Genomic DNA, 14,223 nt, shown 5'->3' with positions numbered 1-14,223 from the left:
TATGATTAGGTAGAGAAAGAAAAGTACTATTATTAGAATCCCTGTCAGGTTTATTTGCTGACTTTGGCTCCATTAGGGAGGATTTCCCACAATTCCTATGATGGTGACCGTGTTAACAGTGTAAATAGGTCAACTGAGCAACTGGCCATAAGTCTGCTGAGCACTACCTTGTCTCGTACCTGGGGATACCCTAATCGTTAATCATGTTAGACTACTCCAAAGGAGTCAAGAGAGGCAAAACAAAACTGTGGAGTTATATGATTTTAATAAATCATTTATCATTAGTATTAGAAACCTGAGTACTGGCATCGGTCAGCTGTTCATGTTTTGCAGTTTTTTGATCTTCAAGATTCTTTAATTGTCCTTCTCGTCTCCTTAGCTCAGCCTCGAGAAGGCTTCGCTGCATTACTGTTTCATCCTGCAGGATTTGCAGGCTTTTCTAGTAAGAATAAATCAAAGCCTGAGATTAATAGTATATGCATGAGTTTAATCTAGCAGCTTTTATAAGACAGAAATACAGATGTACATTTCAGCTTTACTTAAAGTAGAACTTTATGAAAGTGCTGGTGACCCTCTGACATGCCACATTTGGCATGTCATTTTTTTTGGGGGGGGGGGGGGGGAGGGAGCGGGTACCCAGTTTTTACATGCACCCAGCTGCCACTTCCTCCCCTGGCGCCATGGCGTCAGAAGGAGGATCACCTCTCCCACCTCCGTGCAATCTTCTGGGACATGTCACAGGTCTTAGAATATTGCCCGGGCATTAGAGCTGCACGATTAATCGTGGAGAGAATCGCGATCTCGATTCTCCCCGCCTACGATCTATCCGCGGGATGACCCGCGATTCTTATATGTCACCGCCATTCCACGTAATCAACGTGGAACGCAAATGCCGTCGACATCGGGACAGACGTGAGCAGCCTGGACTTCTCTCACAGTTCAATACAACTCTAGTGTGTATCCATGCGCCACCCAGTGGTTCCCGGCGGTACTGCTTTTGATGTATTTATCTTTCTCACAGTTCTGTACAACTGTGTGTATCCATGCGCCACCCAGTGGTTGCCGGCGGTACTGCTTCTGATCTATAAAAAACAGACCAGTGATATGTCTATATTGTTAAAGACCATATAACACCTATGAAAAAAGCAACATCAAAGTTTGATTCTGATTTTTTCAAAGGAGTTATATGGTCTTTAACATTATAGACATATCACTGGTCTGTTTTTTATATATTCGTATTTTCAAATAAATCACAGGTTTATTTATTTGGGGGGGGGGGGGTTTCTGGCAATCAATTTTTGAGAATCGTGATCTTTAGTCTAAGCAAAAGAATCGTGATTCTCATTTTGACCAGAATCGTGCAGCCCTACCGGGCATTCACACCATGCAGTGCGTGCCCAGCTGTGAAGCCTTAGCCGGGCACCCACAGTTGAAATGCTGGCACCATGGAGCGCCCGCATCGCTGGACTGTGGAACGGGTGAGTGTCTGATTATTTAAAGTCAGCAGCTACATTTTTTTTCAGCTGCTGACTTTTAAATGGGTGGAACTCCGCTTTAGGCACCTTAAAGGGGTTGTAAAGGTTTGTTTTTTATTTTTTAAATAGGTTCCTTTTAGCTAGTGCATTGTTGGTTCACTTACCTTTTCCTTCAATTTCCCTTTTAAATGTTTTTTTTCTTTGTTTTCTTTGTCTGAATTTCTCACTTTCTGTTCCTCCTCAGTAAGCTGTTCTGGCTGACTAACCACCGCTCAGATGATGGTGGCAAATTTACTGAGGAGAAACGGAAAGTGAGTTATTTAGACAAAGAAAAAAAAAATTAGAAGGGAAATCGAAGAAAAATGTAAGTGAACCACCAATACACTAGCTTAAAGGAACCTATTTAGAAAATAAAAAACAAACCTTTACAACCCCTTTAAGACAGACAGTTAAACTTATGGGCTTTGTTGTATTATACCATGTGTGGCACAATTCCACCAGAGTATTTATTTTTCTGTAAACTTTTGCTTTTCTTAAAATAAGTTTCTAAATCTGTATAAAATGGTTTATGTTATATACTGCTATTCAGCTCTATGTCCTTTCTGAGACAAGGGGTTTTAGAATGCCGATGAATAACCTTATTGTGTTCTTTGTTACCTACCTTTGTGACTTCCAACTGACTTTTGACATGTTCGATCTCAAGAAATCGTCTTTCATTCTGTGTCATCAATTCTTTAAACTGTTGGTCCTTTAAGGTTAGATCTGTGATTAGGGAAAATTATGAAATAAATCTTAAGTCAAGTAGATTTCTCCACATTTTCTGCCAGGAAAGCAGACCAGTCATTACAATAAAAAAATGCATAGCTATGATAAAGACCATGGGCCATATTCTCATAGAAGTTACGATGGAGTATCTCAGGATACTCCATCGTATCTCCCTTTTTTGGCCCGTGTATCTATGCGACTGATTCTTAGAATCATTTTCGCATAGATACACTTAAGATCCGCCATCTGTAAGTCACTTACACTGGCGGATCTTAAATGTAATGACGCCGGCCGCCGCTAGATGGCATTTACGTGAAGGACTCATTTGCGTATGCAAATGATCCTTCTACGTCGATTCCCGAACGAGTTCGCGTTGCGTAACCGTCGCTAACGTTGTTTGCGTAAGCGGAAACTTACTCCTGCTATATGAGGAGTAAATTTCCGCAAGTCCCACGTAGGCCAGGTTACGGATGGCGTCAGGTCTGCGTCGTGTTTTTTCGTCGGGTACGTCGTTTCCGTAAGTCGTTCTTGAATACGACTTCACGTCAATGACGCACACGTCGGCGTCATTGACGTTTTCCGCCGAGAACTGGAGCATGCGCACTGGGCTTTTTGAAGCCCGGCGCATGCGCAGTTCATTAGAATCGGGGGCGCGCTTAATTTGAATACAAGCCGCCCCCTTGGAGATCCGCCAGGCTACGCCGGGGCATTTACACTCCGCCATCCCAACTTACGGAGCAAGTGTTTGGGGAATACAACACTTGCTCCTGTAAGTTGGGACAGCGGAGTGTAAGTGCCTTAAGCGCAGCCCGCGGATTTTTAGAGAGAATATGGGCCTTTATGGCTACAGAAGTAATCCTCAGGTAAGACTGAGTCACTTGCCAGTGTGTGTTATTTAGAGAAGTGACATACAGTTGTGCTCATAAGTTTACATACCCTGGCAGAATTTATGATTTCTTGGCCATTTTTCAGAGAATATGAATAACACAAAAACTTTTCTTTCACTCATGGTAAGTGTTTAGCTGAAGCCATTTATTATCAATCAACTGTGTTTACTCTTTTTAAATCACAACAGAAACTACCCAAATTACCCTGATCAAAAGTTTACATACCCCATACCTTAATACTGTGTATTGCCACCTTTAACATCAATGACAGCTTGAAGTCTTTTGTGGTATTTGTGGATGAGGCCCTTTATCTTCTAAGATGGTAAAGCTGCCCATTCCTGTTGGCAAAAAGCTTCCAGTTCCTGTAAATTCTTGGGCTGTCTTGCATTAACTGCACGTTTGAGATCTCCTCAGAGTGGCTCAGTGATATTGAGGTCACCTTCACTTTATTCTGTAGCCAATGACTGGTCAACTTGGCCTTGGGTTTTGGATCATTGTCATGTTGGAATGTTCAAGTATGTCCCATTCGCAGCTTCCTGGCTGATGTATGCAAATGTTCCTCTAGTATTTTTTGATAACATACGGCATTCATCTTGCCATCAATTTTGACCACATTTTCTGTGCCTTTGTAGCTCACACATACCCAAAACATCAGTGATACACCTCCGTGTTTCACAGTAGGAATGGTTTACCTTTCATCATAGGTCTTGTTGACTCCTCTCCAAATATAGGGCCAGATCCACAGAAGAATTACGCCGGCGTATCTATTGATACACCGCGTAATTTCAAAGTTCCCGCGTCGTATCTTTGTTTTGTATCTACGTATGTCTTAGTACGCCGTCGGATCTTAGGTGCATTTTTCCGCTGGCCGCTAGGTGGCGTTTCCATCGAATTCCACGTCGAGTATGCAAATTAGCTAGATACGGCGATTCACGAACGTACGTCCGGCCGGCGCATTTTTTTACGTCGTTTGCGTTCGGCTTTTTCCGGCGTATAGTTACCACTGCTATATGAGGCGTATCCTATGTTAAGTATGGCCGTCGTTCCCGCGTCTAATTTTGAATTTTTTACGTCGTTTGCGTAGGTCGTTCGCGAATAGGGATTTGCGTAGAATGACGTCACCGTCGTAAGCATTGGCTTGTTACGGTTTAATTTCGAGCATGCGCACTGGGATACCCTTACGGACGGCGCATGCGCCGTTCAAAAAAAACGTAATTTATGTCGGGCCACGACATATTTACATAAAACACGCCCCCATCACATCGATTTGAATTGCGCGCCCTTAGGCCGCCAAAATTACACTATGCCGCCGTAACTTACAGCGCAACTTCTTTGAGGATAAGGAAAATACGCTGTAAGTTACGGCGAAGTAGTGTATGCGCCGCGCTACGAGGATCTGGCCCATAGTGTTTATGGTGCTGGCCAAAAAGCTAAATTTTGGTCTCATCACTGCAAATGACTTTGTGCCAGAAGGTTTGAGGCTTGTCTCTGTGCTGTTTGGCGTATTGTAAGTAGGATACTTTGTGGTATTTGCATAGTAATGGCTTTCTTCTGGCCACTCGACCATGCAGCCCATCTTTCCTCAAGTGCCTCCTTATTGTGCATCTTGAAACAGCCACACTACATGTTTTGTTTTCAGAAAGTCCTGTATTTCACCTGAAGTTATTTGTGGGGTTTTCTTTGCATCCCGAACAATATTCCTGGCAGTTATGGCTAAAATTTTAGTTGGTCTACCTGACTGTGGTTTGGTTTCAACAGAACCCCTCATTTTACACTTCTTGATTAGAGTTTGAACACTTCTGATTGGCATTCTCAATTCCTTGGATATCTTTTATATCCCTTTCCTGTTTTATACAGTCCAACTACCTTTTCCCGCAGGTCCTTTAACAATTATTTTGCTTTCCCCATGACTCAGAATCCAGAAACGTCAGTGCAGCACTGGATGAAAGATGCAAGGGTCTGTCAGGAGTCCAGGAACTCATTGACCTTTTATACACACTACAAGCAAACAGATCACAGGTGAGGATGGTTACCTTTAATAGCCATTCAAACTCCTTTGTGTCAACTTACGTGCATGTTATCAGGCCAAAATCACCAGGGTATGTAAACTTTTGATTCAGATTAATTTTGGTAGTTTCTGTTGCGATTATGATTTAAAAAAAATAAACACAGTTGATTGATAATAAATGGCTTTAGCCAAACACCACCCAGTGAAAGAAATGTTTTTGTGTTATCATTCATATTCTCAAAAATAAAATGGGCAAAAATCATAAATTCTGCCAGGGTATGTAAACTTATGAGCACAACTGTATGTGCAGGGGAGTAATGCCAGTGTAGATCAGAAATAAAAAGTGTGCTGCTGCAGGGTTTCTTTTAGGACACAAATACTAACATATGTCCATCAAACTATTTTGTAACATCCAGTGCCAAAGTATAGGTTGGCTTTAAAGCTGAAGTGTAGCTAAAAAATATTTTTCCTCCACAGCTTTAGTTACACTACTTACCTGCAATGAAGGATGTCCCATGATGTGCAGGCTGTTGGATTATGTAGAATTCTTCACTGCAGGGCTGCCCTGTCCCCTTCCTGTTGTTGAAATTCTGAAGCTGTGGGGGTAACCGCCTTCAGGTCTCTGGTCTCAGCTGCACTAAAGATAATCGAATGGGGGCATGCCCCTTCCCGCCCTCTCCTCCATTGAGAAACGTTATTTTACTTATTGCACTGTATGTAACACAGGTGAATGGGGGAAGAGTCTGTTCAGACACAGGTTTCTCTTCTCCATTCACAGATTGTGTTACAGGCAGCAGGGGCGGACTGACAACTCATGGGGCCCCCCGGGCAATAGAAGATTATGGGGCCCCTGGCCTTACAGATGGCCACCACCAGGAGGCAGTGCAGAGGCGGGGCAGCTAAAATCGCAGGATTTTCACATCAAAAGCATGTCGGTTTCGGACATATCAGGGACAGATGTAAAAAAAAAAAAAGGTTTTTACATACTGTCCCTGGTTTTACTGAGCCTGGCAACCCTGATGGGGCCCCCTAGTGGCATAGGGCCCTCGGGCAGTGCCCGAGTGACTCAATGGTCAGTCCGCCCCTGACAGGCAGTGTAATCAGAGAAATCATTTTTCTCAATGGAGGAGAGGGCAGGAGTGGGTGTGTCTCTGTTAGATCATCCTAATGCAGCTAAGTCCAGAGAATCAAAGCTGTTAACCCCCACAGCTCTGGACTTTTAGCAGGAAGAAGAGGACATTGCAGCGCTGCAGTGAAGATTTCTACAGAACTTTACAGCCTGCACATCATGAGGCGTACTTCAAAGGTAATGTAGCTAAAGCTGTAAAGAGTGGCATGAGTTAGCCCTCACTGCATATAAATCCTATTTAATGCTTCTATTATTGAAGCCAACTATAAAATACTCCTAAGATGGTACATAGCCATGACTAAAATAGCTTCTTATGTCAGAGGGTGCCTCCCTTAACGGTTTTAGAGGTTGTGGACAGGAGTAAAAAGAATATCACATTTGATGGACATGCCCAAAGTTAAGAGGTTTTGGATCTGTATGTGTAATTTTATTTATTCCTTAACCCAGACAAACCTCAAAAAATCTCCATGACAAGCCCTACTAGGTCATCCATAGGAAGAGGTACTGAGACAAGAAAGTTGATATACCGTAGTTTGTATTCCTGGCAGCTAAAACAGTAAGGCCCCGTACACACAACCGAGGAACTCGACGTGCCAAACACATCGAGTTCCTCGGCGAGTTCAGTGTGGAAGCCGCCGAGGAGCTCGGCGGGCCGACTTTCCTCATTGAACAACGAGGAAATAGAGAACATGTTCTCTTTTCGGCCCGACGAGTTCCTCGACGGGTTCCTCGCTGAAAAGTGTACACACGACCGAGTTTCTCGGCAGAATCCAGCTCCGACCGAGTTTCTGGCTGAATTCTGCCGAGAAACTCGGTCGTGTGTACGGGGCCTAATTGTCAGATCTTGGAGGTCTTTATGGTACACACAAAATTATCGTGGATAATAGTAAATGAAAAATGATCAGCTATTATGATTGACAAACTGCATTTATCTGAAAAATGATGGGACCAATGAGTACGCTACATATCAGGAGAACATTAACTGGCGTTGATAGCAGGGCACGTTAGATGGCTAGAGGGATGATATTTACCTCTTCCCATTTCTCTTTCTACTTCTCATTCTTTTCCTCCCTTTCTCTCCCATTGTATTCAACTATCTATACATTCAGTCTCTCATTTAGGTTGCACAAAATGTAGGTTTCATCATTGTTGAGGAAATATTGTTCTATAAAACAGTTGATTGATCAGAGAACACAGTTGTTACCCTAGAAGGGGACATATGATGTTGTTTGGCAAATCACAGTAAACCATATGTGTTTGATAAGATTATTATAACTACAGGTACTTACAGTGGGGATCGAAAGTTTGGGCACCCCAGGTAAAAATGTGTATTAATGTGCATAACGAAGCCAAGGAAAGATGGAAAAATCTCCAAAAGGCATCAAATTACAGATTAGACATTCTTGTATGTCAAAAAAAGTTCGATTTTATTTCCATCATTTACACTTTCAAAATGACAGAAAATAAAACAATGGCGTCTGCAAAAGTTTGGGCACCCTGCAGAGTTAATATCTTGTACTGCCCCCTTTGGCAAGTATCACAGCTTGTAAACGCTTTTTGTAGCCAGCCAAGAGTCTTTCAATTCTTGTTTGAGGTATCTTTGCCCATTCTTCCTTACAAAAGTCTTCCAGTTCTTTGAGATTTCTGGGCTGTCTGTCACGCACTGCTCTTTTAAGGTCTATCCATAGATTTTCAATTATGTTGAGGTCAGGAGATTGTGAAGGCCATGGCAAAACCTTCAGTTTACGCCTTTTGATGTAATCCCCCGTGGATTTTGAGGTGTGTTTAGGATCATTATCCATTTGTAGAAGCCATCCTCTCTTTAACTTCAGCTTTTTCACAGATGGCATCAAGTTACCATCCAAAATTTGCTGAAATTGTATTGAATCCATTTTTCCTTCTACTCGTGAAATGTTCCCTGTGCCACTGGCTGCAATACAACCCCAAAGCATGATTGATCCACCCCCATGCTTAACAGTTGGACAGAGGTTCTTTTCATTAAATTCTGTGCCCTTTCTTCTCCAAATGTACCTTTGCTCATTCCGGCCAAAAAGTTCTATTTTAACCTCATCGGTCCATAGAACTTGTTTCCAAAATGCATCAGGCTTGTCTATATGTTCATTTGCAAAGATCAAATGCAGATTTTTGTGATGAGGACGTACAAGAGGTTTTCTTCTGATGACTCTTCCATGAAGACCATATTTGTACAAGTATCTCTTTATAGTGGAATAGTGTACCACAACTCCAGTGTCTGTCAGATCTTTCTGGAGGGATCGTGCAGTCAAACGTGGGTTTTAAATTGCTTTTCTCACAATCCTGCGAGCTGTTCTGTCTGATATTTTTCTTGGTCTTCCAGATCTTGCTTTTACTTAACACTGTTCCTGATGACTGTCATTTCTTAATTACATTCCAAATAGAGGATATTTACATCTGAAAACGCTTTGCTATCTTCTTATAGCCTTCTCCAGCTTTGTGAGCGTCAACTATTTTCAGTTTCAGTTTTCTAGACAACTGCTTAGAAGAACCCATGGTGCTGATTGTTGGGGCAAGGTCAGATGAGTCTGGGCATTTAAAACCTTTGAGATTGACATCACCTGGTCTTCCCAGACGATGATTGAGAACAATCCATGACACTGGCAGGTCTCAGCTTTGCAAAGGGGGCAGTGCATGCTATAAATTCTGCAGGGTGCCCAAACTTTTGCAGACGCCATTTTTTTGTTTTCTGTAATTTTGAAAGTGTAAATGATGGAAATAAAATCTAACTTTTTTTGACATAAGAATGTCTAATCTGTAATTTGATGCCTTTTGGAGATTTTTCCATCTTTCCTTGGCTTCGTTATGCACATTAATACAATTTTTGGGGTGCCCAAACTTTCGATCCCCACTGTATATTGCGCCATCAATTTACTCAGCACTTTAAATTTAGTGCATCCACATCAGCCCTTGCTCTTACAATCTAAGGCCCTAACTCAAACTCATACATACACATACTAGGGCCAATTTAGATAGGAGACAATAACCTTGGCACTGAACGTGCATAATGAAAAGGGACAAATACATACAGCTTTTTTTTTTTTTTTTAAAGGTCTTTATTCTTAGGTGCAGAACTAATTAGAATTCACTTTTCTGATGTGAGTGAGAAACGTATATAGCGCAGCACATGCGAACTGAATCGCCTCTGGGCGCTTAGTATCATTCTCTGAATAATCAATCCAGGAAAAAAAAAAAGCATTCTGATTAGTTGATATGGGTTAATAAGAATTATTTATTGAATAGGGTTATGTAACTAGAATAAAGGTAAAACCAAAGAGGAGCACCTCACCTTTTTCGGCCTGCAGTAGTTGATCAGTTAGCTGTCCAATGTCTTGCCTTGCTTGGTCCAGCACCTTCTCTAGCTTTTTCCTTCCCCTACAATATCATTATTTTTAATTTACATCACAACATTTTTTTTCCAATATTCTATTGTATTACTGTATCTGGAATGCCAAACCCTGGCTGATAGATATATTTTAGGTGTGATCATTTAGAGACAGTTAGGACACTGTTGCCTTATGAGTTTATGTGAAATATTCATTAATAGTTGTGAAATATTGTAATTATGAATACATTTCATTTAGCTTTGTATCAATGTGGGTGTGTTAGATAGCGTCACAGAAGTCTCTGTTATACAGACGAGTCTGTTCCTAAGCTTGTGTATCAAAACCATTACATAGAGCATGCAAGCATGACATGTTTGTTATTTTTTAACGCATTTAGAATTACTTTAAAACAGCAGGAAGGAGGGGGTGAGGGGTATGTGTTACTGCTCTAACTATATATATATATATATATATATATATATATATATATTATATACTACTCAATATGTAGCGGAACAAAAACATATTAGCTTTAAAATAGTAACTATAGAGTAACTATAGAGTAAATCATAAATCCCATTTAAATTAGGCGCGCTCCCGCGCCGGACGTACTGCGCATGCTCCGTCGGGTAAATTACCCGACGTGCATTGCGCTAACTGACGTCGCTCCGACGTCATTTGCTTAGACGTTAATGTAAATGGCGTCCAGCGCCATTCACGGACGTCTTACGCAAACGACGTGGAGTTTTAAATTTCGACGCAGGAACGACGGCCATACTTACCGGGGATCGCCGTAAGTCTTCATTTGCATATTGTACTTGGCCGCAATGGCCTCACCACCTAGCGGCCGGCCTAGAATTGCATCCTTAAGATCCGACAGTGTAATTCAATTACACCTGTCGGATCTTCTGCCTATCTATGCGAAACTGATTCTGTGGATCAGTCGCATAGATAGAAACAGAGATACGACGGCGTATCAGTAGATATGCCGTCGTATCTCGTTTGAGGATCTGGCCCATACATAGTACACAGAATGCGTGGCCAAATGTCACAGGGACTACCACCAAAGCAAAGCAACTTCGGCCGTCTTTTCTTGACTTTACCTGACTGGCAAAAAGAGCATTATGTTGAGTTCAAGTTGGTAATTTTATTTTTTGAGACCTTTTCTTGAAAGGCAGGAGAAAGAAACATTCATATTTTAATCAAGTCTTTCATTAGGAGCATTATGACGATGATAACATAATTTAGGAAATTATGCAGGGGGGTCATCTTTCATTTCAGAGGTGTACATCCACTTTAAGTCCATATGCAACATTCACATTTTCCCGATTTAAACATTTATTTATAGATTTCCCATTTTCTTACCTGTATCCTTCCTCCCTCCCTCCTTTAACCATTTAACATACCTGTCATCTGAAGGCTTCCTGTGAAAGATTATGACATAACAGTTATAGGGTAGTTGAAGGAAAAATATTCTCAAATATAAACATTTTCCACAGCAGTAATGTAAACTCTACACAGTTAATACAAAAAAATTCACACAATAATCACTTCTATAATACCATGTACAATAACCATAAATGTACCTTTTAATATGTATTTTAGACATATATTGTTGAAAACAAGTATTCACAAATGCTTAACATGCAGTAAACTAGCTTCAAAATAAGATGACCTTTGTAACTGCAGGGACTGTGGAATAATTCATCCTCAAAGTTCCCAGAAGAAGCACTGAAGTCTTTTAAAGTGATTGTAAAGGGTACATTTTTTTTAGAAACAATAAACATGTTGTACGTACTTGTTTTGTGCAATGGTTTTGCATAGAGAAACCCTGTTCCTCCTTTTCTAGGGCCCCCCACCAGCACTCCTGGCTCATCCTCTTCTAGGTGGGCCACCATAGAAAGCCACTTCCTATAGTGGCACACCTGCTGTCTTGATCCTGAGCCACCTGGCCTGTGTCCATAGACACAGACAGTGTGGCTTGGCCCAGCCCCCCACTCCCGTGTCACAGTATTTGATTGCCAACAGCAGGAGCCAACGGCTCGGGTAAGTATAAGGGGGGCTGGCAGAGGGAGCTGCACACAGATAGCCAGATTCACGTAGATGTGCCTAACGTTAGGCAGGCATAGCGTATCTCATATACGCTACGCCACCGTAAGTTAGAGAGGCAAGTGCTGTGTTCACAAAGCACTTGCGTCCTAAGTTACGTTGGCGTAGTGTAAATGTGCCGGCGTAAGCGCGCCTAATTAAAATTGGGAACAGGTGGGCGTGTTTTATGCTAATAAGGCATGACCCCACGTAATTGACGTTTTGAACGTACGGCGCATGCGCCGTCCGTGGACATAACCCAGTGCGCATGCTCCAAATTACGCCGCAAAGACTCATTGGTTTCGAACGTGAACGTAAATTACGGCCAGCCCCATTCGCGGACGACTTACGCAAACGACATAAATTTTTTTTTTTAAATTCAACGCGGTTCCGACGTCCATTCTTAACATTGGCTGCGCCATCTTTTTGGTGGATTATCTTTACGCCTAAAAAAACGCCTTACGTAAATGGAGTATCTTTACTGCGACGGGCAAGCGTACGTTCGTGAATAGGCGTATCTCGCTGATTTACGCATTCTATGCGTAAATCAGCGTACAAGTCCCTAGCGGCCAGCGTAAATAGTCAGCTAAGATACGACGGCGCAGGCGGATGTATATTAGCAACGTTTAAGCATATCTCAATTTGAGAATACGCTTAAATATACGACGGCGCAGATTCGGAGTTACGACGGCGTATCTACTGATACGCCGGCTTAACTCTACCTGAATCTGGCTAAGAATGTTTTTTATCTTAATGCAGAAAATGCATTAAGGTAAAAAACCTTCCGCCTTTAGAACCAATTTATAGTAGTAATAAACACTATTAATAGTAAACTATTTGTTAAAAATCATTCCCCAGCACTTCCATTGCTGCTGGCAGTGGCGGCCTGTGCATTGTTGGTGCCACCCCCTGTCAATGCGCTCACAATGCCCCTTTCAAGACACCGGACCCATGGACTACTATGGCGGGGGTGGGAGTTTCTTTTTTTTAAGTACCTGATTAAAGCCAGAGGCTTTAATAGGCCTCAAAATAGGGTGGGTTTGGGACACAGAGAATGCACCCCAATCCCACCCAATTGTGTGACGTTAGCAAATTAATTTTCACTATTTTTACACTAACATTCCTCCCGGCCAATCAGGAGGCAGGGCGTTATACCTGTCTTCTGATTGGCCAAAGCGTCAGGTGTTCAGATTGGATGCCTGGCCCTTAGGAAGAGGAGCAGAGGAGACACACGCTGGACTGGAGGAAGGATACCTCAGCCGCCGTTGCTGCTCTGGTGGAGACAAAGGAGCACTTTGAGAGGATACCCACAGCCTGACGGTAAGTGCCTGACCACTGGTGGGGGGGTGGGGGTTGCGGCAGCAGTGCTGTCACCAGAGGCACGAGCAGGGGGGAGTGCTGTCATCAGACCTGTGAGTCTCGCGAGTGGGCGGGGGGGGTCGGGGTGCTGTCTGAGCTGTATATCCTGATTTGTATACCCTGAGGCTGAGCTGTATACCCTAATCTGTATACCTGATCTGTGAGGCTTATCTGTATACCTGATCTGTAAGGCTAAGCTGTATACCCTGATCTGTATACCCCAAGGCTGAGCTGTATACCCTGATCTGGTTGCGGTTGTCATCAACACATGGAGACTCAGATCCGTATCATGTGATCGATCCGTGGGTCATAAATGTAATTGAAAGAAACCGGACCATATCGCAATAACGTTTAAAAAGCGTGCAGTGACGTCACCGCGTTCAACGCAAGGAGGAAGGGCTCCTATCGTGCCGGCCGGCATTTGTTTGTATACATGCTTGTAATTCACGGATGTCTGTGAGTAGGATTTTATACTTATTAAACCTGCTTTTTAAACGTTATTACGCTATGGTCCGGTTTCTTTCAATTACATTTATGACCCACGGATCGATCGCATGAAACGGATCTGAGTCTCCATGTGTTGATGACAACCGCACTGTGGCTTTGAGATACCCTGGGTTCATTTGCTGTTGGATTATCATACATTGCTGTTTTTTATCTGCAATCTGGTAAGCTGCTCTCCATGTGGTGGTGGTTTCCACGGATGTCAAGTGCACCTGGGTGTTGTTCGGCCTGATTCTCACTATCTATCACTACTCAACACTTATTTGGACTTTACTGTCATATTTATACCAGCCTTGCTTGCTGAGTATATGTATTAGTTGGCACAGTTTTTCTTTTTTCCATTTGTATTTGTGTTTGTACCACATTATTGCAGCCTTCTGGTTTTTATACCTGTTGATATATTTTTTTGGTTAGCACAGTTTTTTCTTGTATTAGTATTGTAAAGTCATTGCTTGGAGGGGATCAGGGTGAACTGAATTGCTAAATGAATGACTTTATTGTTTATGCTGTGAACTTTGAGAATTAATTGCTTCACAGTACCTGAGGCTACAGGGATCAGTTAGATCATGTTGTAAACATTATTTGCTACTTGTAAGTAATATGCAAAATAATTATTGTGTCTAGCTTTGTTCACTTTAAAGGAGAATCT

General features: G+C 42.2%; 1 protein-coding gene across 1 annotated transcript in view; it reads right to left on the bottom strand.

The window, feature by feature from the left end:
• Positions 1-266: 266 nt before the first annotated feature.
• LOC120931454 (probable DNA double-strand break repair Rad50 ATPase) overlaps positions 267-14,223 on the bottom strand; it is a 31,356-nt gene continuing 17,399 nt past the window's right edge. The window contains exons 7-10 of the mRNA XM_040342920.1: positions 11,030-11,047; positions 9,587-9,672; positions 2,137-2,237; positions 267-439 (exon numbers count right to left, since the gene is read on the bottom strand). Of these exons, the coding sequence (XP_040198854.1) occupies positions 272-439; positions 2,137-2,237; positions 9,587-9,672; positions 11,030-11,047 (373 nt within the window). The 3' untranslated portion in view covers positions 267-271. The remainder of the gene's footprint in view (positions 440-2,136; positions 2,238-9,586; positions 9,673-11,029; positions 11,048-14,223) is intronic.

This window comes from Rana temporaria, chromosome 3 (genome assembly GCF_905171775.1).
Source record: "Rana temporaria chromosome 3, aRanTem1.1, whole genome shotgun sequence".
Lineage (NCBI taxonomy): Eukaryota > Metazoa > Chordata > Amphibia > Anura > Ranidae > Rana > Rana temporaria.
The sequence above is the reverse complement of the archived record's forward strand: the minus strand, read 5'-3'. Positions and strand labels throughout refer to the sequence as shown.